The 27151-nt window shown below is 33.3% G+C and overlaps 2 protein-coding genes across 2 annotated transcripts; both read right to left on the reverse strand.

The window, feature by feature from the left end:
- Positions 1-54: 54 nt before the first annotated feature.
- Positions 55-11260, reverse strand: LOC115890645 (serine/threonine-protein kinase PLK4). The gene is made up of 11 exons (XM_030910943.1): positions 11033-11260; positions 10854-10949; positions 10611-10796; positions 10401-10532; positions 10097-10289; positions 9855-10018; positions 9403-9799; positions 8402-8780; positions 7995-8248; positions 6066-6337; positions 55-1083 (listed from the first exon to the last, which is right to left on the reverse strand). The coding sequence occupies exons 1-11, from the start codon at positions 11066-11068 to the stop codon at positions 751-753; spliced, it is 2442 nt and encodes an 813-aa protein (XP_030766803.1). The 5' UTR covers positions 11069-11260; the 3' UTR covers positions 55-750.
- Positions 11261-11648: 388 nt separating this feature from the next.
- On the reverse strand, positions 11649-27151 carry LOC115890646. The gene is made up of 5 exons (XM_030910945.1): positions 26978-27151; positions 13709-13852; positions 12128-12364; positions 11890-12045; positions 11649-11835 (listed from the first exon to the last, which is right to left on the reverse strand). The coding sequence occupies exons 1-5, from the start codon at positions 27000-27002 to the stop codon at positions 11789-11791; spliced, it is 609 nt and encodes a 202-aa protein (XP_030766805.1). The 5' UTR covers positions 27003-27151; the 3' UTR covers positions 11649-11788.

The following is a 27151-nucleotide window of genomic DNA, read 5'->3' on the forward strand; positions in this document are numbered from 1 at the left end:
TGGCTCTCAAAATTTTACCAAAATAAATCAATTTTTTTTTAATTTTCAAACTTAAATAACTCGGTTATTTTGGACTTATTTGAAAAATGTTAAAGAGAAAATATGTTTATTTTATCGAGATCTACGAGCCCTAAACATATTTGCACTTATTTAAGACTCACCCTGTATATTTCTGTCTTAATTTGTAACAGGTTTGTCAGCCAAAAAAAGTAAAGTCATGTGTTGTTAGTAAAATTAGAGCTGAAAATATTGACAGGTGTCTAATGAGTCTTTTAACTTAATATTCAGATCTAATGGAATAGTAATAATGAATTTTAATTTTTTCTGACTCATCATCAGATTTAATCATCTGCTGATGATGCTAACATGGTTAGTGAAACGCGCGTCCAATGTTCAAAATAAAGTATTTTGGCGTATTATGAATTTTTGGTGTTATTTTGCTGGCTTATGTTCAATTTTATTTGCTGAATCGTGGTTTCATTTTGCTCTTGTAACACCAAAAGTCCCAACCCCCCAATTGAATTTTTGATATTATGCCGAATTTATTCCGAGTTAGAGAATTACAACGTGTATAAGCAAATAACTTTGTAAGAAGAAAAAACTGAAACTTGAAATGAAATGAAAAATGAAAACCCCCTTTTTTACCATCACCGCCTGAATAGTTTCTCACATACTCACTTGTAACAGAAAAATAATCCTTTTTATAATAATCAGGCAGGATATATTACTAAAACCCAAATTTATACCTCGCTACCTTAAATACTGCATTTTTTTCGTCGTCGTCGTGGGCGTGCTCAAGTGCTTCACCACCTTGGGCATCAGTTGCATCTTGTCCATGATCGATTTGGGAATGCTGTCCGTGTCCAGGTAGTTCGCCGTGCGACCGTCGGGGTACTGGTAGCGCACGTGGTGCTTTCCATCGACCCACAGCTGGGATCCGTCGTTGTATTTGACGCGGACCTCGCCGTTGGCCAGTTGGATGGCCGTACCGACGCCCGGCACCGATACTCGTTTCTCTTTGGTGGAGCTTAGGCCCAAGGAGGTGCCCGGAGTGGTGCTGTTTATTGACATCGTGAACGGAGTCTGGAAAATAACAACGCAATTTTGAAGAGAGTTTGTAAGGTTTCGCCTCATTATTGTGAACGACTTGATAAGAAGACAGGAAGGAGAAAACCCACCGCATTTTGAAAAACCTTCCACACCAGTTTTGTTTGGAATTTTCCTTGATAAATTAAATTTCTATTGCGTTTGGTGTCTAACAAAAATATATACGCGTCGCATGGTGCGACATCAAATTTGCACTTTTTTTTTCAACTACATTGTATCGATATATTGAATGATGTAGATTTTTTGAGTTACCAATAGTTACCAAAAAGTAGTAAACAACTTTGATGCTGAAATGTTTGTAGTTTCCCTGCTCATATTTATTTTTACCGGCCGTTGTCAGACTGGTGAAAAAAACATAATTTTTAGTAGTCTCACACCGGTTCAGTCGCCAAGAATTTGTTGAAGCCCTCAAGAAAAAAGGTGCTACAACCAACATCCAGACCAGTTTGACCGTTATGTGGGATGTTGTGTTGCAATTCTTAGATCTCAACTCTCTTAGTGACGATGAAAAGAAAGGTATTGAGACCCAGCTGCGATAATTTTTCATTGTTTCATATCGAAAGTGGAAAAAAAAAGATGCTTTTGCTTAAAAAAGTTTCGCAAATAAAATAAATCGTAGCTAGAAGGCATTTTATTAGTCACAGGTACTGATGTTAATATTTCGGAAACTTTTGATTGTTGCAGGAAATTTCCGAAACTTTCGGAAACATTCGGAAATTTATGAAATTTTAGGAAATTTTACAATTTTACATATTTTTTGTTGATACAATGAATAAATTAGATAGACATTTGTTACCAACATGTAAGTGAAAAAAAACCATAAACATAATATTAGTTGTTATATTTTTAATAAACAATACATAACTCCTAAAAGTCATAAACATAACATATAACAAAAATTATTTGGTAACATTTGTACTTTGTACATAAACCATGAACTATGACTATGAACTTAAAAAAAACAAAAAAGCACGAAATATAAATTTAAAAAACGTAAAACACAAATAATTGAATTATTCTATTCCGGAATACTTTCAGGCGCCGAGCTGGCGGTGGGAACCTTCATAGGGTAATATAGTAGTAGTAGTAGTAGTACTGTCTTTGTCAGTTTTTATTTCCAAATCAGGTATATTTGATGTATCATCTGGTTCTGATTGGATGGACCTCTACCTCTACGGGTTCTAGTCTAGTGGTTCTGGAGGAGTTTCATGTTGTTGCATATCATGTTCCATATCCACTTTTTGTTTTTGTAGTAGGTAATAATTTATTGTTATGAGCTACGAACATTATTTTGCCAGTTCTTTGTGCAGTTAAGCGATTCCTTTTTTAGTATGGATAAAACTGTAAGTACTGAAACTTCTCTCAGTGGCTGCAGATGACGTTGGTAAAGAAAGCAGAGCAACAGCTAAATATTTCAACTGAGTATTTTTACATATTGCTTGCCACCAACTTAGACAGACTACATTTTTAACTGACATCCAAACGTAGTCGAGAGCCCATAAACCCGATTTGGCACAATAATTTGTTACATCTGTAAAAATGGCTTCTTTATTATTGACAAACTGAGGATGTTTGTTGGTGATATTGTTGATAAATTCCATAGCGGCTATGTGTTCTTCATTGTTACAGTGCTCTCCCAGGAAACAGAGGGGGCCAAGAGATTCGCGGTCAAATGCATTATTTTAAGAGCCATACGTTTTCTATTTTGTAAGGCGGAGAAGCATTCTTTTTCTTCTGATTTAAGAATAGGCATACTTGATACACTTTCGTTAAATTTTAGCTCAATGTCTTGAATTTTGAAAAGAAATTTCTTGCAAAATTCGGATTTTTGCGAATATTCGCGATTTTGGGACCGAATATTTCGGAAATTTCTGAAATTTCCTGCAAAATTCGAATGGAAATATTCGCTACCAACATCACTAGTCACAGGGAGTTCAAGTTTAACCCCCAAATGTTTCATTTCAATCGACTAGAATAAAAACGAAACTAAATCTCGTTAATTGGTTAATAGAAGAGCATTCAAAGGAAAAATTGGGTTTTGCAACTACTATGAGTTTTAGAGCTAGTGGGAGTAGGGATGCTGTTGTAATCGTTAAAACCTTAACAGAAATTCTATCGAAAAGCACTGAGTTGAAAAAATCAATGAACGGCACCAATATTCAATTCGGCAATTTTTCTCCTGATGAAGCTCTGGTTGTATTTGCGGATTTGAAATGAACACAAGCTCATTATCAACTTCTTACGAATACGTTAAAATTAAAAGGTCGTAAAGATGTGTTTCCCAGTTACAAGCACATTTTGGCAGCTAAGACAAATTGTTATCCAAATGGCATGACAATTTCGGATAAGGTTTCAGAGATTAATCTTCAATCATCACTAAGATTGATCACTTCAATCATCACTAAGACCTCATGAAGATTGACAGTCTCAAAAAGAGATATTATCTTTTTTTGCATCAAATGGCGATGAATCTCCTATCAAACATAACTTCTATGTTAAATGGGGTGTTAATGGTAGTGGCGGTAAAAATTATTTTAAGCAACATTTTGAGTATGAAGTTTTTGATGATACATGTATATTAACAACTTGCCTTGTTCCATTACATCTAACTCTTGATAAAAATGAACAAACAGTTTTCTGGAAAAATCCAAAAATGTCATCTACTAAATTTAACTATATGGTTGCTATATATTAGACAACTTGCTACCTTCTTAGATTTTATTTAAGTCCCAAACATCGCTTCTGAGGTTTTGTCCCGCTAGAATTACTATCTGCTGCACTGTGCGTAGGATGCAGTTTCCTCACTCTGGATCACCTTTAGTTTTAGACCACCTTTTTAGTTACAAGAATGGCCGTCAAAAAGTGGGTGGATAATGAGAACAATGGAGAAATTCACCAGTACAGAGACTAGGGGAAAACCGGGATCCCGTTGTATGTTTATCGTCGAAATCCCGATATTAAATCCAAGGATCCCGAAAAAGTAGAAAGAATTAAAAGCCCAATCTAGTCTTTCTAAGATCATCTTTTATTTATACTAAGGAGAACGTCAATGTCTAAAACTTATATTTCCGTGTTTGCTACACTTTGTGTGTTTTTATTTTGCAACAAGAAATATGAATGTTACTTTGTTATGTCTATTTTAATAAAACTCTTCTTATTTTCTTTTTGATATATGCTGCATATTTATTAAGTATTTCTTTATATTAGATCTCTTAATCTGAGAGCCAATTTCGGTTAGGTTGAATTGCCCCTCTGTATTATCCAGATTTAGATCCTATCAAATTGTTTACATAGAAGCTGAAAGTTACCCTCAGAAAACGGAAATTTCCGTCGTTCCTAACAGTTGTTTTACTGACATTAACGTCAACTACTATTAGATTGGGTTGATGAGGTGGGAGCATCACATTTTAAGTTTTTAAATTTATCAAAAAAGTCAGGATAAAAAAGCCTTTAAAAATGAGTTCGACAGTTTGTTGGCTCGAGCCGCAGGCAAGGGCCACAAGTCGAACGAGTGTACAAAGAAGTTTTTGAACGAGTTTTTTACGCTATTTTTTAGCAGCAGACTCACTCAGCTTTTGCCAGTTTTGTGAAATAATTTGCGATGTAATGATAACACTTATCTGACGGCTGCGTTGCGTTTGGCGTTTCAGCTAAACACTGGAGGTTAAAAATGTTAAAATTGGCACATGTCGTGTGCAAAATGGCACATGTCGTGCGCTAAATCCTTAGCACACAACAGTTTGCAAAACGCCAATTTCAGACCGAGTTTTCCGTGTGTCAAACTGCATTTTCTAGGCTAGTCGTAGAAAAAGATAATTTTATAATAATAAGGAATGTTTAGGCTGCATGTATTTTAAACACATTTCCCCAAACTAAATAAAACAAAATACACTTAATTATTGTATATCCTTAAATATATAAATAATTCCTCAAATAAAACCTCCAGTGATGTTTCTATTTAATTGCTTAAAATCACTTTTTATAAAACGCTTTCTGTTCAAAAATTCTAAATTGGCGCCCCCAGTTCGTAGGATATCAAAGAATAATACCTAGTTATGAAAGTATATAAGTATAAAAACAACGTCAAGTTAACCTGGAAAAAAAAACTTCCCCTAGGAGATGCAAGACCACGTCGTTGGTGGGGAAGCTCCTGGTCAGGTGCTGGGGGGAATCCCCTCTAGCACTTGGCTTGGTCTAAGAAGCATCTCACTCATCGTCTTGTCCCTGACTGTAGTGTCGTGGCCAGGGAATTGCACCAAGACATATAACGATACCGGGCGGGGCTACGGACGGCCTCAACCTTGCCAGGGCACCGGGGGCACCCCATTGTATTTACCCCTTACTTCTACTGCGGGGCTCTGTAGAAGTGGACCGACTGTCCCTAGCGACTCATAGGAACACTATGAGATCTGGTAATAATAGTAATAAAAACATCACCGGTGAAGCTGTGGGGAAACCCCCTAGCGACACTGGGAACAGTAACAATGAAAGTTCCAAGGGGCCAAACCCAAAGAGAACTACAGGAGAGGTGGCTGACACTTGCGTGAGACCATCCTCCGCAAGTGGCATACAAGCTACCACCTCCTCCAAGGGTCGGGAGCCTACCTCCTACCTCTAAACCCAACAGGCGACACAAGCTACCGTTTCGTCTACCCGGCCTGGGTCGTAGCTCCTCGACTGTGAAGGACACGGGTCTCCGTAGGAAGTCCTGGGACTGTATGATGAGTTATAACTCAAGAAAGGGGGACACAATAGATCTCTAAGGTCGCAGAGATTAACCCCCCTCCCACTTATTCTAATTCTAACCTGGAAAACCATAACTAATATTCCTATTACAATTTTAGAAATAAAATGACAGCAATTATCATTTCCAAGGCAACTCTGCGTCATAGCACAATTTTTTAACTCTTATAAAAGCTATCAAATATTTTAGCAAGTTAATAAAAAAATTTACTTACCATGATAGATCTGGACACATTTTCTTTTGCATAAGTAGATATTGTGTTCGTTGGTCTCCTGCCGACAATAATAGGAAAATTGGTACCGTGCAGTTTTGACAGTGTATTTTCCAGCATTAAGCAATGCTCAAAGCACTCCTGGGTATGCGTCCACATGAGTTCAAGTGTCCCGTTCAAATTGTGACATTCGCTGTTGGTCCGAAAATTACACTTGTGACCGGAAGGATCGATAAAGGTTATGCCTTCGGTAGTCGATCTTGTAACCTTTCCACCTTGAGTAAAACAAGAATGATTATAAACATTTTTTAAATAAATAAAAACAAAATCTAATCCTAGGAATACCGAAAATTTTCCATTTGTCAAAATATTACAAATTGTCTTATTTTTTCTCTCATGGAAACTTAACTGTATTTTATTCTAGGTACTAAATAAAAGTACAGGGTGTCCCATTTTCGAGCGTTTTATTTTTTTATTGTGGGTTTCTCGCTTATGAGTAGAGATACAAAGATGCGGTTTTCATATCACTGCTACTTTTTTATGAAACTAAACATGCTACAAACAACATTTGTCCTAGCCCTCTTAGTTCCTGAAATACTACTCCCCTCGTATCTCGGTTATCCTATAACTTATCGAAAAGACAAAAACCGAGTTCTGTGGAGCTATTCACGCTTTGAATAAGAAGACTAAGGAAGCAGCATATCAAAAATCTTTGGTACACTGCGATGAGCCTCAAATATGGCCGACTTAAATTCCGGTTTATCAGTGTCGTTCTAATTTTATTTAAAAAATGTAAAACTATGATGTAGGGTAGACGTGGGGTAGACTCAATAATTTGTTATTTTATTTTACGTTGTGAATAAATGTTGGTAGTTATTAAAATTGTTATAAAAATATATAATTCTAATAAAAATAGATAAGTTATAATAAGTATTTATTAACACAAACATCCGATACGCTACTGAAGCAAGTAAGTCAAATTAACGTATCTAAATTCTTTGACATCTAACCTTTGACAAGTAATAAATAAAAGCTAAAATGCAAGAAAAATATATAATTTAGTTAATTTAAGTGAATTTCATAAATGATCGGTTTACTACACGTATGTATATTATATAGTCACTTACTAGCGAAAAGTTGTTCCATTATTTCACTCGATTTTTGCCGAGATCTACCGCACGCTACACAACCAACTATTTTAGAGTCTTTTTCGATAAATCGCGATAGTGTCACTGATAATTTAAGTTCTGCTACAATTTCCATCTAGATTTACTACCTTTATACAACTATCAGTAGTAGAATAAATAATAAATAACATAAAATAAGCTCCGTAAAGACTGACAAATCCACAAAATTTCAAATCAAATTCAAATGTATCAAATGAATCGTCAAACAGAACTGTCAAGGATCCCCACCCTAGAGTGCTTTTTCCGCCCACCATGCATGAATACATGGATAGCATTATGCTCCTTCCTTAGTCTTCTTATTCAAAGTATTCACGTAGAATTTCAGTGGCGTAACTATTTTTTCGCTAAAAGCTGTCATTTTCGAAATATGATTCAAACTTATGTTTTTTTTTAAATGGAACACCATGTATATTATTTTTTAAAACCCCATAAAATACATGAAAATGGGACACCCTGTACAATATATAAAAAATGTAAAAAATTGCAAACTACACTATTATCTAATTTAAATATTGCCCTAATTCAAAATAAATACCGTATAATCGAAGAAAAACGGCGACAGCGATGGCTATGAAATTACGATCGATGACATTTCCCATATAAAATGACAGCGATCTTCATTTCATAGCCATCGCTGACGCCGTTTTTATTCGATCATACAGTACTTGTTAGGTAGAACTGGAAACGTCGCATTGGATCTTGGCATAAAATAAAATATAAACAGTTCCCTGTCATTACAACCTACCTTCATAAAAGCATACTTCAAAGTCAAGTAAATTCTCCATAAGTAGGCATTTGGCTTTGTCACTGTACAAAGTGACTTTTGGCGTTTTTGCTCTCACCAATTCCACAAACTTAAAGGCGTACATGTACTTTTTCCAGTGTTTTTCTGGCAGATTTTCTATGCTGAATATCTGATCTGCACCTTGAGCTGGAAGGGGTGGAGGCTCTTGGGCGGGAGGCAGTCCCCTACCACCTTCAGGTTCGTACAGAATTATTCTGAAATGTACATTGTAACAAAGTCAGTCAGAAAATTAAAAATTATATAAAACTAACACAAAATTTAAAAAAAGGCAAATCTAAAAAAGATTTGCTAATAAATATCTACTTTATGACCAATATTTAACAGTTAAAAATAAAAATATAAAATACCTTAATCCGTCAGGAGATATTCTCATAACCTCACATATTACATCCTTCTTAGCCGAGCCCTTCTTTTTTATGAATTCCACTACAACTTCGCCTCCATTTAAAATGCTTAAAATGGCATTTTTAGTCTGATGTCTGGTAGGAAGCAGTCTTTGCGAACAAAGCTGGACCAAATTCTGCGTTTTCACGATTTTTTTCGTGCTCTCATTGCCGTTTCTTTTTTTGAGTACGTTAGGTGGAATATCATCGGAGATGTGTAAGTTGTTTAAACTGATTTGTGAATTCAGATTTCCAGTATTTGATGTCGGAACCTGGTAACTTTGATTTGAGCACTCTGATAATAATGGAGGTGATATTGTGGGAATACCATTTAAAACTTGACCTATAATAAAAAAAATACTAATTAATTTTCTGTTGCATTTTCTTTGAAAACAAAACACATGAGTTACTTTCACTTTTTCTACTATACCGGGTGTTTTTCAACAGTGAAATTTAGTATGTTAATACATGACATAAATCGGGATTGATTGACACATTCAATTATTTTCAGTCACTTTCTGTTCCACTCGAAGTTACTACAACTTTTGATTTTTAAATTGTACCATCAGAATAATTGTTTTACTTTATTTGATAGAAAATGAATGAGATTCTGTTTGAAAGAAAATGAATTGACATATGTCACCTTTTGATATTCTTAATTAAAACAAAACAGTATTTTAAATGTCAATCTAGAGTGCCATGGCTGAGTTAAAACGTAGTTAGTAAGGTATGTAGTAATTTCCAGTGAAACAGGAAGAATCCTAACTTGTCATATTATATAAAATACCTAAACTCGTTTTGTTATCTGAAAAACACCCAGTAAATGTTTGCCATTAAAGTAAAATCTAACAATATCCACACCAAAAATTAAACATTAGTTGGAATTAAAATTCAAAATGTTCATTCATCAAATCATTATTCAGAACATTGGATATTGGATCACTCTGTAAAATTTACAATCTTACCTCCTGGATCACTGGGATGATAATGATGGTTGCTGTACTGACTCACACTCACATGATTGTCTTGATAGTGTGAATTAGTTCTCAGATCACAATTAGATCCATAATTGGGAAAAGCAGCTTCCTTAGCGCCAAAACTACACCCACTGCAACCATTTTCTTGCACAGAATTGCAATTATTTCTGCTATTCGAGCAATGCTTTGCATACTCCATACTCTGAGTTAACCGCCCTGTCCCACACACAGGTTCCACTGGGTAGCAATCGCTGTTTGCTTTTCGAGAATGTATTAAATTGGATCCACAAAAGTTATGAGATAGAACACCGTCGCTGAAGGCACTGTCTCTTCGGCTTGACATCGTATGAATGCCACTGTCGTGAGTTAAATTTGAAATCATAATCTAAAATTAAAAAAATATTTATAGTAAATTTACTTTTCCTTCTAAATTCACTTACTTGATTCCTTTTGATAAATGGATGTTCTAATATTTGGTCTAAACTAATTCTGTCTTTTGGATTCTTCTGTAGCAAAGAATTTATCAGATCTTTTGCTTCGGGAGATAAATGACTAGGTAGATTGTAATTGGCCATTACAACTCTAGTCAAAGTACTTTTAACAGCTAAAATATAAATAACGTTTAGTAAAATAAAAATAATTTAATATATCAAACTGTATTATATAAATTAAAAACACTTACCTTGGGTGTCAAATGGAGGGGACCCTACTAAAAGAGTATATAATAAACATCCTAAACTCCAGACATCTACTTCAAGACCATGCGATCCTCTAGTGGCAACTTCGGGAGAAATGAAATTGGGAGTACCACACATTGTCATGTGTTTTTCATCAGGTCTGCTCAACTGAGTGGCTAATCCAAAATCAGAAATTTTCTAAAGAGAAAAAGTAATCCTAATTAATATATAAAGCTAGAAATTTGTATGATAAATACTTTTTACAAAAATGTTATAAAACTATATAGTCTACATTCAACTTTAACTTACCACTTGCATGTCTTTTGTGAGTAATAAATTAGATAGTGATATATCTCTATGTAGGATATTGTGAAAATGAAGATATCTAATGCCCTCAACAACCTGCTTCATAATAGTACTAGCTTCACTTTCAGTAAGCATCTAAAAATTATCAAAGGTAAAAACTAATCATATTTTTTTAAATATTTCCATATAGGCATATTGCATAACTTACTATACCTTCTTTTTAATATATTGTTGTAATTCGCCATTATGGCACAACTCCAAAATCAGATAAACATAGTTCGCATCCTCAAAAAAGGTATATAGTTCCAAAATAGACGGATGCTTCAAACGGGAATGTATGGATACTTCTTGTTGTACTCTACCAACCATTCCTTCAGCTTGCATAATCTTTTTGTCTATCTATAACGAAATATAAGCTAGTAAACTATAAAAAAAATAGAGACCATATTAACTTACCATCTTAATGGCAACATCAAGACCCGTTTTGCGACATCTGGCCTTATATACCGAGGCAAATCCACCTTTTCCCAATAAGTTATGAACTTCATAATCCTAAAATTATAGTTTAGTAAAATATCTAGAGCACAAATTAATTAAAACAAATTATTTTCACTATAAACAATTCAAAATCTAACCTCAATTTTGTCGCTCAAAGAGTTTCGTCCGTTCATCTTGTACTGGAATAACAATAAGCTATGACCAACGAAGCACTTAATTATAAATTAGATTGCACTTAGCATTTTTCGTCTCTCGACTTTAGAACAAGTGTGAAAACAATATAAAATTTAGTTTAATATTTGAAAAATTGAAAAATCCACCCTCCGTTGACATATTGCAAATTCCAATGACGTTTGCTCTCTTTCTCTTTTTCACTTGTGTGGTTAAATGGAGATAGCAGGGAGATAGCTATATTAAAATAAACGGAAATTTGTTTGTATAGGTGGCGCTTTTGTGTATATTTAGTTGCCTAAGATAAAATGATAGAAACATCACAGTTTATTTTTTAAGCAGCTAGTCGATTTTCCTAGTTTCTGATATCCTCGCTTTACCTCTTTTTCGTACACCACATGCAGGCAGTCAGCATCAGAGTCGATAGTATTTATTATTTATCAATTAAATAATAAATAACGTATATGGTATACATGGGGCTTGGATGGAGCTCAGAATCCGACTTGTTACGTAACATAAAATATCTAGATAGTGAGTTCCAGGTAAATGAAGGTAAATCGACTGCAATCTAATGAGTAGGCACTTAGGCAGTGGAACCAAGTGGAACTATAAAGTAGTTTTTGATACATTTATTAAAAAGTACAAAACAATAATTTATATAACTTTATATACTAAAATCACTTTTGAATTATAACATGGCAAATTGTTTTCTTCAGTCTTCCTTATTTACCAAATGGCGAGCAAGCTCTATTGGCAGCTATTTTAACATCTAAAATATGAAATAATTCAAAAATTATATTAAATGCATTTTAAAATTACATACTTTTACCACATTTTACCGCGCATTTGTATCTCTCTATATTGCTATAAGTTATATTATTATCTCCACAAACTGGGTTGTACTGGGATGTAGTTAAGCATCTTGATTCACAGGCAGACATTGTGGTACCCATTCCAGGAATTGGTACAGTAGTAAAACCTGAAATAAATAGGTATATGATTAATATGACACTAATCAATAGAAATAATAAACTATTTTAGTTTGTAATAACGTAATTTACCTTGTGGTCTTGATGTGGATGACTGAAATCCGAAATTGTTAAAATTATTCTGGAAATTGTCATTTTGCGATTGAAATCCAAAATTATTCAAATTATTTTGAAAATTTCCATTTTGGGACTGACCACGGAATCCTCCAAAAGGGTTCTGAAAATTATTGTTTTGTCTTGGAAATTGCCGTTCTTCAAAACTGTTGAAATTGCTGTCGTCATTGAAATAAATCCTGTCTTGTATATTAACTAAAAGAATAGAATAATACAGTGTATCCCAGGTCCCAGGATGGACCTAACTAAAGTCTGTTCAATGAGAGTATATCCGACAGTGACAGTTGATGTCTGCATCATTAACATTCACAAGTAAATTAAATTATCTATCAGTTTCTAGATGGTCATCTAGTCATCTATCGAAATCACTCATAAGTCGTTGGGCAGAAACCTACTTAAAAATTTTGTTAATTTGCATTTGAATTCAGTAGTTTCGGAGAGCTAGAGCTAGAACCGCATAATCGAGAAAAACGGCGTCAGCCAACTGGACGCCATTTTTTTTTCGATCATACTTTATTAACTATGCCCATTTAATACTGTAAAGTCTGTCCAATAGTCATAAAAGATTACGACAGATGTTATCCAAAAAAATGACATAATTTAATTTGTTAACTATTTATTAAATAAAAAATAGATTTTAGCATTAGTGAAATCAGGAGATTAATTTATTTAAAATTTCTTAACATTTTATAATTTCACTAATATTAAAATCGACGAATCGTAATCTTTAAACGCAAATATCTTGAAAACTTGTTGAAAACCATTCACCTTTTCGAACTAAACGAAGAGCACCTTTTTCATGTAAAAAAATTCTAGCTTTTTATATTATTTGTTGAAATTACTCTATCTATAAGGGCAAAAGAAGTACCACTAGTAGAGTACTCTGTATTTTAATGGAAAGTACCCTTTCAGGGCTGTTACGAAATTTTACACAGTCGTCATTCGCTTTGGTGTGTAATTTAATCGTCATTCGCAAAATGTGTGTAAGAGTACCCAATTTCAGGAAAAACAGTTTACCAATGTTGTTAAAAATAAACAAAATACCGGGTGCGTCTCAAAAGTGGCTCACCCCCTATAACTTTTTTATTTTTTCAGATAAAACAACGAGATTTAGTATGTTAGCATATGACATAAATTGGGATTGATTGACGTATTCAATTGTTTTCGGTCACTTCCGGTTTCACCGGATAATAATTCGGATATGATAAAAAACCGGATATAATTTCCGGCGAAACCGGAAGTGACCGAAAACAATTGAATACGTCAATCAATCCCAATTTATGTCATATACTAACATACCAAATATCATTGTTTTATCTGAAAAAATAAAAAAGTTATAGGGGGTGAGCCACCCGGTATATTAGTTTTATTTAGTTTAGCGTTAGAGAGCATATATATGTTTATAGGAGCTTTTTGTTTTATTTTTATCTGTAGAATCATCCACAAAAGTTGATACACTATTTTTTGAGACCCCGTATACAAATCTAAATAGAGATAATTTATTGTAATCAATAAATAAATTCTATTCGATATTTTTACCTTGTTCTTCTGAATTGCCGCTAAATCTAAACTGCCTCTTTATTCTGGACTTTACCAATCCTCTTTGATGTCGACTATCAGAAATGGTTAGGGGGTGTACTTTTGAGGTCACTTCTTGTATGCATATGAATCCAATAAAATATCCTGCAAAAAACAGTAAATATTATATTCTTTGAAATACATTTTTTCTACTTACTACTTAAAATATGTTTTAACTGTTCTTTTAACATTTAATAAATTGTGTTGAATGAACTTATTTTGATTCCAAAAATTCGTAATGTTCAAGTACAATGTCCACGGAATATTGGGACACCTTGTATATTCTAGATTTGAACAAATTACACCAAAAAACAAATTGGAGAAAGGAGTTTTTTTGATTGTTATAAATACAAAATAATAATTCAAACTTTTTGGAATAGTATATTACATATCGAGGAGGGAAGTGTTTCATTACTGTCGAGAGATTGATATTGTCAATATACGGCGTAGCGCACAGTGCTTCGTCCCATGGACAAAAATCGAAAAATAAGTTAAAATTTACTAATATCTGAATATATAATTTTATACTTATAGCAATGTTCAAGCATCCTGTATATTATTTTTCATAAACAGCGTTTTTGTTAGCAAATATTTTCACTAAAAATAAATTTTGCGATCATTATCTCATCAGTGAAAAGAATAACATTCATAGTAGTTCTGTATATCATGGAGTTAAACGGTACGTACTTAATTGAAAGCCACTATGGATATTGTTAAACAAGGTATGTACTTTAAATTTATTTCTAAACAAGTTCGTGATTGTTTAGTTTTTATTTATTTTTTAAGATGATTCTTAAATGGATATAAAAACTTTACGTTTTCATACTTCAAAAAGGCTTTTAAAAAAAACATATCAAAACATATCGTATTTATTGAATATTTTTGTTGCCATATTCATACACTTTTAATTTTTGTATAGTTCACCTGCGTCTGCTTGCGACGAAGTTTATTTTATAATACTTTTCAGATGGAGTAAAATTGATAAGCAATGCCGATCTGTCTAATACTTGGCTTGATCATAAAGACAAGAACTCAAAATTATTTGTATTTCAAAAAATATGTTCTTATTAGATATTGATGAACCTTCCAGTCAAATGAGACACCACTTGTGCCTGAAAAAGTCCACTATGTTGGAGCGAAACGTCGCATAAAAAAAGTGCCCATCTTTCAATTTATTATATAATCTCATACCCAAGAAAAGGAAAAATAATATATGGATATGGTCTATTAAAGAGGTAACTATTAACATCCGAACCCCTCATAGCGACAAAATGAACAGTAACAACGCGAAAAAGTAACATATTAGAAAATGATGTACAGAAATATCTTATATGTGAGGATACTTCATCTACCTGTGATTTGGATACTATAAATTTGGAAGATTCTGTCAGCAGTAATTCTTCTGAGTCAGAGTAGTTACGATCTATGCATTTTGTTGTCCTAAAGTAAATTTATAGTATCTTAAGTTTTTTTTTAATTAAATATAACATTAATGTTTCTTTTTCATTAAAGAAAAACATTTTTATCTTATATTAGGCTTATATTGTAGGAATCATGTTCTAATGATATTTCAATTCTTTTTTATCACAGGAATTTATTTAATACTTACACCGTTTTCATACTATAAATTATTATTTGCTTAGATGGAACACAGCTCCAATATTTTTATTATTTATAAGATTTTTTTTTCATAAACGTGGGACTAAGAACATCATCATTTAGTACAATGAGAGTACTCATCATTTGTGTCAAATAAACCTAGTTTAAATAAATTGCTTCCAATAAAAGAGAAGTTTTGGATTTTTGTCCTCTAGAGCCATATGTTCGAAGCACTGTGTAGCGTCGAGATTAACTAAATCTCGAGACCATAATGAAAACTTTCCTCCGAGGTTTGTATACTATTTTATTTACAACCACATCATTAATTAAAAAATAGGAACAGTATTTTATTTTGAAAAAAAAAATAAATATGCGAAAATTTAGTTAGTTTTAAATATGCGAATATTTAATTATCAAGAAAATAGACATCGCACTATTGAACAACCCCGAGAAAAAGAAAGAGATCAGTTCTAAGATCGAAAAAGAACTAGAAATAGTACCTGTACGGGAAGAGGATGTCGAAAAGACATGGAATGATTTAAGAACTAGAATAACAAATATCCAAGAAAAAGATATTGGATTCACGGCAACCAACAAAAAGCAGGAATGGATGACACAGGAAATACTAGACCTCATGGATGACAGACGGAAGCAGAAGGCAAACCCGATAGAATACAAACGTTTAAATGGGATCATTAAGAAAAAGTGCCGGGAAGAGAAAGAGATCTGGATGTCAACAAAATGTCAAGAAATAGAGCAACTACAAGCAAAGTATGACACCTTCAATGTTTATAAAAAAGTGAAAGAATTTACAAACAGACACAGAAAACACCAAGAAACAATCCTAAGAAACGATAACAACGAGATAATTCTACGAGTAAAGGCTAAGCTTGTGAGATGGAAAGAATATATCGAAACACTTTTTAATGATGACAGACCCTGTTCCCCACCACCGATAGATCACATACTGAATGAAAAGGCTCCAGCAATAACCAAAGACGAAGTTGTTCATGCAATAAAAGCGCAGAAAAGCGGAAAAGGTACCGGTCCCGATAAAATAAACGTTGAAATACTTAAACTCATTGCAGATAACGAAAGCAGAAGTCTAGATTTGGTAACAGCATTATTTAACAAATTATATAGCTCAAGCAAAATACCGTCAGATTGGCTTAAATCAACATTCGTAACCCTGCCAAAGAAACCCAGTGCCTCACAATATGATGACTATCGGATGATAAGTCTTATGTCCCATGTCCTCAAAACCTTTCTTAGAATCATCCACATTCGAATCTACAAGAAGTGCGAAAATCAGATGGACAACACCCAGTTTGGCTTCAGAAACGGACTCGGAACGCGTGAAGCACTCTTCTCCCTAAATGTAATGACACAGAAGTGTAGAGACATGAATGTGAATGTATTTGCATGCTTCATAGACTATCGTAAGGCGTTCGACTGTGTTAATCATCAGAAGATGATCAAAATTCTAAGAACAACCGGAGTTGACGAACAAGACCTACGTTTCATATCAGAACTTTATTGGTATCAAACGGCGGTAGTTGAGATGAAGCAGTCAACATCGGAAGATATACAAATCAGACGGGGTGTTCGGCAGGGTTGCGTCTTGTCTCCGCTCCTGTTTAACCTGTACTCGGAGACTATATTTAGAGAAGCACTGGATCGAATCCAGGGCGGAATCAAGTTTAATGGAATCCCAATAAACAATATCAGATATGCCGATGATACGCTTATAATAGCCAACGATATACAAGAACTGCAAAGCATTATAGATTCCGTAGTCCACCACAGTGAGATGTTTGGACTGCATCTCAATGTCTCCAAGACCAAACTATTGGTCTTTTCTGAGACTCCAATAAATGCACACCTGCGTGTCAAGGGACAAACATTCGAACAAGTGACCTCAATAAAGTATTTAGGAGCTGACATCAATAGTCAGTGCGACCCAAAAAGAGAAATATTTTCAAGAATTGAGCAAGCGAGAAAAATCTTCGTGAGAATGAAATCATTTTTTACAAGAAGAGACCTCAGTGCGGATCTCAGAACTCGAATGGCCAGATGCTACGTCTTCTCTGTGTTACTCTATGGATGTGAGAGCTGGACACTGGATTCACAGACCGAGAAGAGAATAGAATCCTTCGAAATATATATATACAGACGGATGCTGCGAATCTCATGGGTACAAAAGATCACCAACAATGAAGTACTCCAGCGCATGCAGAAACAAAAAGAGATACTGAACACCATCAAGGAAAGAAAAATGCAATACCTGGGTCATGTGATGAGAGGTGGTGGATACGAAATACTGCGCCTCATAATAGAGGGCAAAGTGTAAGGGAAAAGATCAGTAGGAAGACTCCAGAACTCATGGCTAAAAGATTTGAGGAGATGGTTTGAACGCTCGTCTGCGGAAATCTTCCGGGCTGCAGTTTCCAGAGCCACAATTGCCATTTGGATCGCCAACCTTCGGCAGGAGAGGGCGTGATAAGAAGAAGAAGAAGAAGAAGAATGCGAAAATTTGTCGATTTCTGTTTTGGCATTTCCATATCTATACCTAGTTACCGGTATACCAGTGGTTGTTATGGCGCAAACCTCCAACAGCAAAATAAACAACAAGTAACAGTTTTGAATTTCTCGTTCACTTTTTCGAATTTATATAACATAGACAGCCAGAAAGTTGTCGAAAAGTTCTGATAATGACGACTACTTTAATATTCGTACTTCTCCAGAACTTACAGAAGCTGCAAAAAGAGCAGAAGCCATCAGTTTACTTCCAGAAAAACGTAGGGAGCGATATGAAATAGCATTGAAAGTATATACGAAAAATGTTGTGCCGAAAGAAATGCTAAGAATATTGCTTCGGAGACTTCGAGTCTTGATGGCATAGGTATTTTAGCGACATAGCAAGGCAGAAAAAGCCATCTACTCTTTGGGCTACGTACAGCATGAAGCCCCGTTCTCAGAACTGCGTCGTGTCGACAGCGACACTGATTGACACTTCAAACGACCAATGGGAGCTGTACTAAATTTAAAATTGACAGCTGTTTGAATTTTGTACAAATCTGATTGGTTCTTTTGTCGTGTCGCTGACGACAGTCACAGTTCTGAGAACGGGGCTTGATACGGACAATGCTAGAATTAGCCCGTGGTTACATTGAATGCGTGTCCGTGCGTTTTTTTGGTCGTACGTTCTCGGACGTGCACGCAGCAAAAAACAAACAAATGGTATCTACGCAGGCGGTTATATTGCATCGGAGTTTGCGCGTCCCTGCACGTACGTCGATTTTCGTTGGTCGGATGAAAACAAACTTGTTTGTTTTTTTAATACGTGCACGTCCGAGTGTTCGAATTTTTATATCTCTGGGCCCAATACATTCCCGAAAAATTTGAATATTTTTGAATACCAGGTTTATTTTTATTTTAGATATATTAATGTTGTTGGAAACACTCTAAAATATTCAAAAAATTTCACCGGTTGCTGTTTTAATTCACCAAATATTTTACTTATTCATTTTTTTCCCTTTTCTTGCATATAAATAATTTACCTAACATTTTCTTCTGTTTATAAGTACCTAGTTATTTTAAGATTAAATCCTCAGAGAGCATCAAACCCACAAACAAAATAATATACCTAGCAGGTGCTCAGAATAAACTTTTTAGGTATAAGGATATTGGAAATATGTTCTGAGCATGTGCTAAGAATTACACTTATATATTCTGGGGATGTGCTCAGCATAACCGCAAGTAGCATGTGCTATGCACTTGGCTTAAGAATATTCTAGGAATATTTTAAAATATGCTGAGAATATTCTTGTTTTTTTACGTATTGCATATGTGAACATACTTTAAAAAATTAGGGAGGTAAATTTCGTTCAGCCCAGTTAGACAGTTACGTCACATCATGACATCTTTCTGTAAAATATCCAAATACATGAGTAAAGAAACTGTCTACCTGTGCTGAACGAAATATACTACATTTTTCTAGGTATCCAATGGAAATTTTAAATAATAGGAAATCATATACTTACAAAAACATTTATTTGAAAAAATAAACAGCATTTAAATATTATAATGTTTATATATTCTGCTCCTCCTGATTCTCAGCCAATCTAAAAAAGTATACTTATACCGTCTTAACCTAACTATGAATAATAAAATGAAGCTAACAAACTTTAACACCTAATACTTACAAATCATTGATGAATATTTAAAAAATTACAAATGAAACAAGGCTTAATAACCTGACGCTACGAACTAAAGACTACTTTAAACCTGTTCGAAATTCAAAACACTTAAGCAAGCAAGACTAATGTAACAACAGTACAAACAGCACCCCTGTATTTCCTTAACTTTTAAATGTTGAGTACACACAGAACACTATTATCCATATAACGTTAAACACAAACCAGGCAACAGGAACACATTTTAATACAAAAATCAATCCCGAGATCAATCCCAATCGTAAATTTATAAGCAACAAAATGCAATTAAGTTCGGACGGTTCCACGGGACGCGGTTTTCCTTTGTATCATGGCGGCGACGCACAGTGGTCTAAATGTAAAAATTACGGGGACATTAGGTGGCAAGTTTGTCTTCACTGAAGATTGATAGTATGTATAATTTTATAAATAGAATAAAGTCCCATGTTACTTGTATATCAGAGTTTTGTATTTTGTGGATCGGAATGCGATAAAATAGAGGACAAAGTAAACAAAAATATAAATGTTCATTTATATAGAATTTGTTCTCGAGTATCTTGAAGTTCGTTTTGGTAGTTGTGTTGAGATTAGAATATCGTGGTTTGTTTTTTTAATTCAGACATATCTGCTCATTTGTTAGGTAAGTTTAGTTACTTATTTCGAAACACGAATATTGATATAATTAGTTGTCGAAGAAGTATTTACAATTTTATTAAAGTTTAAAGAATGGAAGGCTCAGAAAAAAAACGACCCTTTTCTTCACCGTCAAACTAAATTTATTTTAAAGCTAGTATATCTGCCTATCATGTAACAATATACTGAGCTGCTGATAGGTGCAGTCTTGTGAAATTTTTATTTTTTTCTATTTTGTACAGTTCTCAGACTCACGCCCGAGAGTCGAAAACACTTATTTGAGCTTTTGAATGAAAATGGCTGGATGGGAAATGCCACTTCTTTAGTTGTCATACAACGCATCCCTACTGCTGACGATGATGACCTAACCAACAAAATATCATGGTTTTCAACTCAAATTGCTTTACGTTGGAAAAGGTGCTACCGAAATAAGAAACACTTTTTAAAGAAACATGTAATTTGGCTTAACGAATATGTTTATAAATCTAAGTAACAAAACACCTTTCAGCAACATGCAAAAACACCTTCGCGAAAGAACTCAAGAGAATTTACTGCTGTTAGTACTAGAACTAAGAGAAGACGTACACAAGAGTTGATTTCTCAATATGTCCTGCTGAACTTGCGTTTGCTACTCAGACTGGATATACAAGAAAAGGAAAGAGAAATGTTGCTTTTGCCATCAAAAAAGCTACGATTTCTAGTCCCGAAGAGTTGGCAAAAATAAAAAAATTTAGAAAGGTTAAACAACGAGATGCGACCATTTCCTCCAGAGGAAGCCTTGATAAAGATAACATTTTGTAGATCAGTAAATACATTCAGTTAAAACACCCAAGTAACACAATATCATTGTCAACATTGTTTTAAGTTGTAATATTCACTTGTAAATTCAATAAATAAAATGACAAAATACCATCTTGTTAATATCCTGACGCAATAAAACAAAATAATATTTCAAAATAATAAAGTACTGTAAATGTTACAGAGCGTCAAAAATAAAAATGGCTGTAACTTTTGATACACATAGTATAAACCATTCACCCCTATATCAAAATGCTGGAAAAAGTACCAGGAATTGAAATCTTTAAAAATATATAGGGTGTTTTATTTAAAAAGTTTGGTCTGTAACACTTTTCTGACACACCCCGTATAATTAAAAATATTTTAACAAGAAGCAATTTATTATTACTTATAACTTTTGTATTAGCATTATTTTGAAATTCTTAATAGCAAACGAGATACTGGACTTTATCGCACTAATTGAACACCCTGTATATAAAATAGGAAGGTAAAAATGTAAAAAATATTTTTGATGAGTGTGATTTTACATAAAAACATTATACTTAAATAACAATTATTTCCTTTATTTCAAAAACAAAATTGAGTGTCCCCGTAATTTTTCCATTTAGACCACCGTGCGACGGCGGCGAGTCGGTGGACAGCGTTGCCAGAGTTGTTTTATCTAACGTACTAAACAAGATCATTACCTACGAAAAGTACTGTGTTTCATAAAAACGTACTAGATAATATTTAAAAAAATTAAAAACCCATGTTCCATCAACAAAAATTAACGTAAACATATCCAAAACGTAGTAAATCTAGAATAATTATACTAAACTGGCAACACTGTTTCGTATTAATCGTGTTGCAGCTTCGAAGAGCCGCGGCCAGAAGGCGCTGAATTCCGCTGTTGTATATATCCAGCAAAGTATATTGAAGTGTATAGCTAAATATTCCTAGTATGTGATAAGAATATATGCACAAGAATATACTTTAAAGAATATAGGTGGCACATGTCAATTTATTCCTGGAACATGCTCAGAATATAAGTATAAGGATATAAGTTCACGCACATGCTAGGTATATGCTATAGATATGAATATGCTTTTCATTTTTAATCTGTTCTGTGCTTGTCATTGCTATGTGGGAAGTAATGGCGTCCGTTTTGATAAACTCGACACACAGGACACCATGAATGCGCATCTAATGTAACCACTAAAATAAAATAGTCGTGCGAGTAAATTCCGTTTTGCGAGCGAGCTCGCACGTTTAAAAAAAACGCACGGACCCGCGTCCAATGTAACCGCGGGCTTAAGGGAAAAGACTGACATATCAAAATATTACAAACTCGTCGCTTGTAGGTTTTAAGCCAAATGTAGGTTTTAAACCAAAGAAGTCTAGCATTTTTATACTTTGAACAAATAAAAATGTATTAAAATCTTCAATTATTATTGTTAATCTTCTTGTTTCTTGTTAATCTTCTTGTTTATTTTTGTTGATGTTAGATAAGTATTTAATAAAGATATTACAAGAATATTTTGCTTAATTAAATGAGGCCAGAAATAAGAAAAACCGAGTGAGAAAAATGGGCGAGGGAAATGGAAGTGGGAAGAAATGTAGATAATTTGACACTTTTAAAGTTTTTAAAAGTCAGTAGGTGTAGGTAATGTCAGATGTCAGCACAAGATGTCAGTACCTATTACATATCTGGTTGTAAATTGTAAATAAAATATTTAACGATACGTAGCTATCTGTATTTTGTGTTGTCAAGATTTTTTAGTTACTTAATTACAATAAAATATAATCAAAAGGCATTATAGATTTTAATGATCTGTAATATGAATCATCATAAACGTTGTAGAGTTTCGAGTTTCGATAACGTATTTGGTATTCTAACATGTAATAAGAATGCATTAGTATTTAATGAAGTACAAAACAAAATAATTTATGCATCTATTTGTAGAAGAAAACAGCATGTTACAAAGCACGTAAACAATTTACTAAATGGAAAATACGACAAACATAGTAAAAATCTAATTTTTCAATTAGTCATCATTAGGTATGTATGACACTTGATATTGGTAGCTAAAAATGCTGTGGGCAATTTTTACACAGTAGCCTGTGGTTTGATTAATTTCCTTTAGATAAATATTCATAAATTCTTACGAAAACTACAGTTATTCTTGTACTATGAATAGGCTTTGCTATGAACGTCAAATATTGCATATCATATCTAAAAAAAATTAGGTATATTCTGAATTCTAAGGTAAATTCAAAGTAAAGGTGGTCAAGATTAAGATATACAGGGGCCGGCAATAATGCGTCGGGCATCTACAGCTCTTAGAATAAAAAACTTGGGAATTTTGTTTAAGTGCACACCTAAAGCACAACCTAAAGTATGCATACCTAAGTATGTACTAAGATGTATCTCCGGAAAATATTTTAACTTCTATCGGGTGGCTCAAAAAAGTGTGAGTGGATCGGAATGATTTTTTTAAATGGAACACCCTGTATATTATTGCATTTTTGGCTTCTTTTCACTCTTTTCAGATCACTTTACATAATCCTAAGATATGACTAAAATATATTTTCAGATAGTTTCAGAGATATTAATCAATAAATAAAAAATATATATTTTTCAGCCTTTCTTAAAAAAAATATTAGAAATACAAGAACTCTCCTGAAATGAAAAATATATTAGGTCTTTACTTTAGAACATCTGTACTTACTTTTATATTTATATATGGTAATCGTAAATTATTATAGAGGATGTTCAAAATTCTCCGCCAAACTTTCTAAAATATAAATTTTTTTTTTCGTTCGAACGCCCTGTAAATGATTTTTTCAATAGATGGAGAATTAAAAAATAAACATTTTTCGTATTTAGAGTAGCATATGATACAATAAAAATTAAATGATAGAAATTAAAAAAAAATACTTTGTGTTTCCAAATCTAAAGAATTTTTAATCTGTTTTTTTATGTAAATTACTATGTTATATTTCTAATAAAGTCAAAACAAAACAAAATTTGCATAATTTTTGAATAGTCAATGACCAAAACTGGTGGAACTAGTCAGAAAAAATCACAAGGCAAGGCTAAAAACTAATTAGTATGCATCTTGATAAGTATTCTTAAACTAATTCCTGAATTATTTTTCCTGAATTACCTATATTGTACTATCACAATATACAGATCTTGATATTTATACTTATTGTAATGTTTTTTTTTTCTAGAAAGTGGAGAATATAGTAAAATATATTTAAATCGCAAATCTTAAATCAATATGTGTTTGGCATTATTAACTTAAATATTACCTTTATTAAATAAAATGTTTTCTTGACTGATTTATCCTTAATATACAGGATGTCCCATGTCCCAATATACCGTGGACATAGAACTGCTACGAATATTTGGAATAAAAATTACGCTATTACTGATCAGTAGACGATAATCATCTAGTTGGCAAAAATTTGGAAAGTTAGGTCAGAGTCACAAATGATCTTTGACATAGACTTCATCTTTATAGGTTTTAAATTAATAAACGTTTAGTTTTGTTTAGTTTTGATTTTTGATGACAGTTGTTTGTTTTTGCATCGTGTATTATTCAGTTCTTTGATTTAGTGAAATTCGAGGTGAATTCGGTCGTTTGTCGATATTGGATGGGCTTAAAAATGACTGAAACTAAGAAAACTGGTTGAGTTTGACTTAGTTTTTTCTTATACTCCTATGAGTATAACCTCCATCTAGCCTTGTATGATAACTCCATCTAGCCTTGTTCTAGCAGAAATTCTATCCTAACCTCAACTAATGTCGAAAAACGACGAACGACTCAGGGTCTCACAATGAAAAATTTGTAACAAAATTATAAGTGAAAATTTGTTGAAAAGCGCTTGTTCTATATCCTTAAACTCATTTTCGTGTTTGATCTATTCAAACAGAAATCCTATTTTTGTGTTTAAATTGTGAATTTCTGGAATGTGTGGTGTTAGAAATGATACCTGTATCCTGTGTGTAACTTTGATGTAAACTGTTGCTGCTAGACATAAACTGCTAGACTCCATAAAGGGTAGTATAATCTGGTATAATACCATACGATCGAAAAAAACGGCGTCAGAGGTGGCTTGGAAATGAAGATTGCTGTTATTTTGTATGTAAAATTATATGGGGAATGTCATCGATCGTAATTTTCAAGCCAATTGAACGCCGTTTTTTTTTCGATGGTACAGTATAAATTGAAAGCTCTTAAGTCATACAAATAAACTTCTAAATTTTGACGCAAAATTCATTGACGTAATATGTAGGTATATTTTAGAGCTGTTAATAAAAATATCCAATGAATAACGTCAAAATGTGGCTAAATAAAACTAAATCGCGAACGTTTTTACTATAAACTAAGGATGAAGTAAGTATTGTCAAATAACAGTCCTCGTATAATGTCCTAAAAATATTCTATAATGCTCCCAACATCATCCTTGTATTATCCTAGAAATATCCCTAATAATCGTAAAAGGCTTGCCTAGGGATGTCTTGAAGATGACATTTTTTGTCCCATCTGGATATCCCATAAATATCCTCCTCTGGTTTTTGGATATCCCTAAGATATTTACTATATCCTTGGTGGATATCCTCAAGATATCTATTGGATTGTGTTGTGTTATATGGGTACATTATTTGCAGCATGCCAAGTTCTTCAAACAGTTCTGTATGAAAATTAATATTATTATTGCGAATGGATATTTTATTTGAGACAAAGAAATACCCACAGAGACAAAGACTCACCCAATAAAGACCACCACATATTCATTTTTTACGACACTTAAGTATTTTAGAATATCATTGATATTGAAGTCTATTTTTTAGGCTAGGTATTGTTCGTCAGGGTTATTAGTCATGGACAACACGTTATGGATAACTAATAACTAACTAAACATTGAGTGATAAAATATCAAAACAGACCCAAAAAAGCAAAAACAATTCAAAACTAACAACACCAAACAACTAGAAAAATAGATAAGTAGGTATGTAGTTTTTAAAAATAGATAAATAGCTTAGTAGTGTATGTATTAATTTATTTTATAAAATTCAAAACAATTATCATTTTTTTCATCAGTGTTTCATCAGAAACTGGCCTTCTTCCTACCATATATTGAGGATATTCACATACCCGTATAATGTGGGTTACTGTCAACTCAACATCATAGTCTATGAACATTGGAGTGTGAATACATAGTGTGAAACTCATAGATTTAGTATGTCTATGGTGAAACTTAAGGATGTGGTTGACGGATCCTGTTTTATTGCGCGAAGCTTCGAAGGCCCCGTGCCATCGTGCCACTCATCGTGCCATTCCCTTTCCGTTCGTTTATGTAGTAGTTCTTTAAGAGCATATTTACTAATGTAAGGAAAGTCTTAAGGGTATCTCTTCTAGCAGCTTAATCTGCCATTGTGTTACCAAGGATATTATTGTGGCTTGGGATCAATACAAACGTGAATTTAGTTCCCTTTTCGCTGGACATTCGAATAAGAGTTTGAATTTTTTGTTTCAGAGGATCTTGGACAATTGTGTCATTAATTTTAGACACAATCTCTAAAGAGTCAGAGACAATTATCAATCTATAGTTTAAATTAAAGTCCATTTAGCATATCGCAACGATTCTATTGACTCTTGTATAAAAGTTAAAAGTAAAAGCCCCAACTAACTTAATTCTTAATTAAAATAAAATATTTTAAAAGCGTTTGTCCGTTATTGACTTAGATGATAATCAAACACTTAATAATCATTTGCTGATGCATTTTAAAGTAGTATTATAGTATTATGGTATATGGTATAATTTTGCATTAATCTTAATAATAATTGCATTTTGCGTTAAATATGTGCATTATTCGCAGCCCCCCCAGTCTAAGATATTCAAAATTTTTTCTATAAAACATTTTTTTATTATTACTTCGCATAATATGAATTTTGTTAAACAAATGAATAAAGCATATATAAGTGCCTGTACTCACCCAATAAGGACCACCATATATTCATTTTGTACTACACTAAAGCACACACTGTTCAAGCTTTAAGTTCCGCAGGTATACCTGTCCACCTGATGACAACAACTAATAAAAACACGACGAGTGGTCAGCTTTTAATCTTGCAGGACTGGATTATTTGCGGTCAGTCCAAGGAAGCAA

The sequence above is a fragment of the Sitophilus oryzae genome, unplaced genomic scaffold (assembly GCF_002938485.1).
Source record: "Sitophilus oryzae breed Bouriz unplaced genomic scaffold, Soryzae_2.0 scaffold_907_pilon_pilon, whole genome shotgun sequence".
NCBI lineage: Eukaryota > Metazoa > Arthropoda > Insecta > Coleoptera > Curculionidae > Sitophilus > Sitophilus oryzae.

Bases quoted from the DNA above. Each gene is read 5' to 3' on its own strand.
- LOC115890645 (XM_030910943.1), bottom strand. From the start codon at position 11,068: ATGAACGGACGAAACTCTTTGAGCGACAAAATTGAG. The intron at 8,249-8,401 runs GTATTTTATATT...TGTACATTTCAG, and splicing joins ATATCTCCTGACGGATTAAG to AATAATTCTGTACGAACCTG. The intron at 1,084-6,065 runs GTAAGTAAATTT...GTTATTTTCCAG, and splicing joins ATGTGTCCAGATCTATCATG to ACTCCGTTCACGATGTCAAT.
- LOC115890646 (XM_030910945.1), bottom strand. From the start codon at position 27,002: ATGAATATATGGTGGTCCTTATTGG. The intron at 12,365-13,708 runs GTAAAAATATCG...CTATTCTTTTAG, and splicing joins CGGCAATTCAGAAGAACAAG to TTAATATACAAGACAGGATT. The intron at 12,046-12,127 runs GTAAATTACGTT...TATTTATTTCAG, and splicing joins ATCCACATCAAGACCACAAG to GTTTTACTACTGTACCAATT.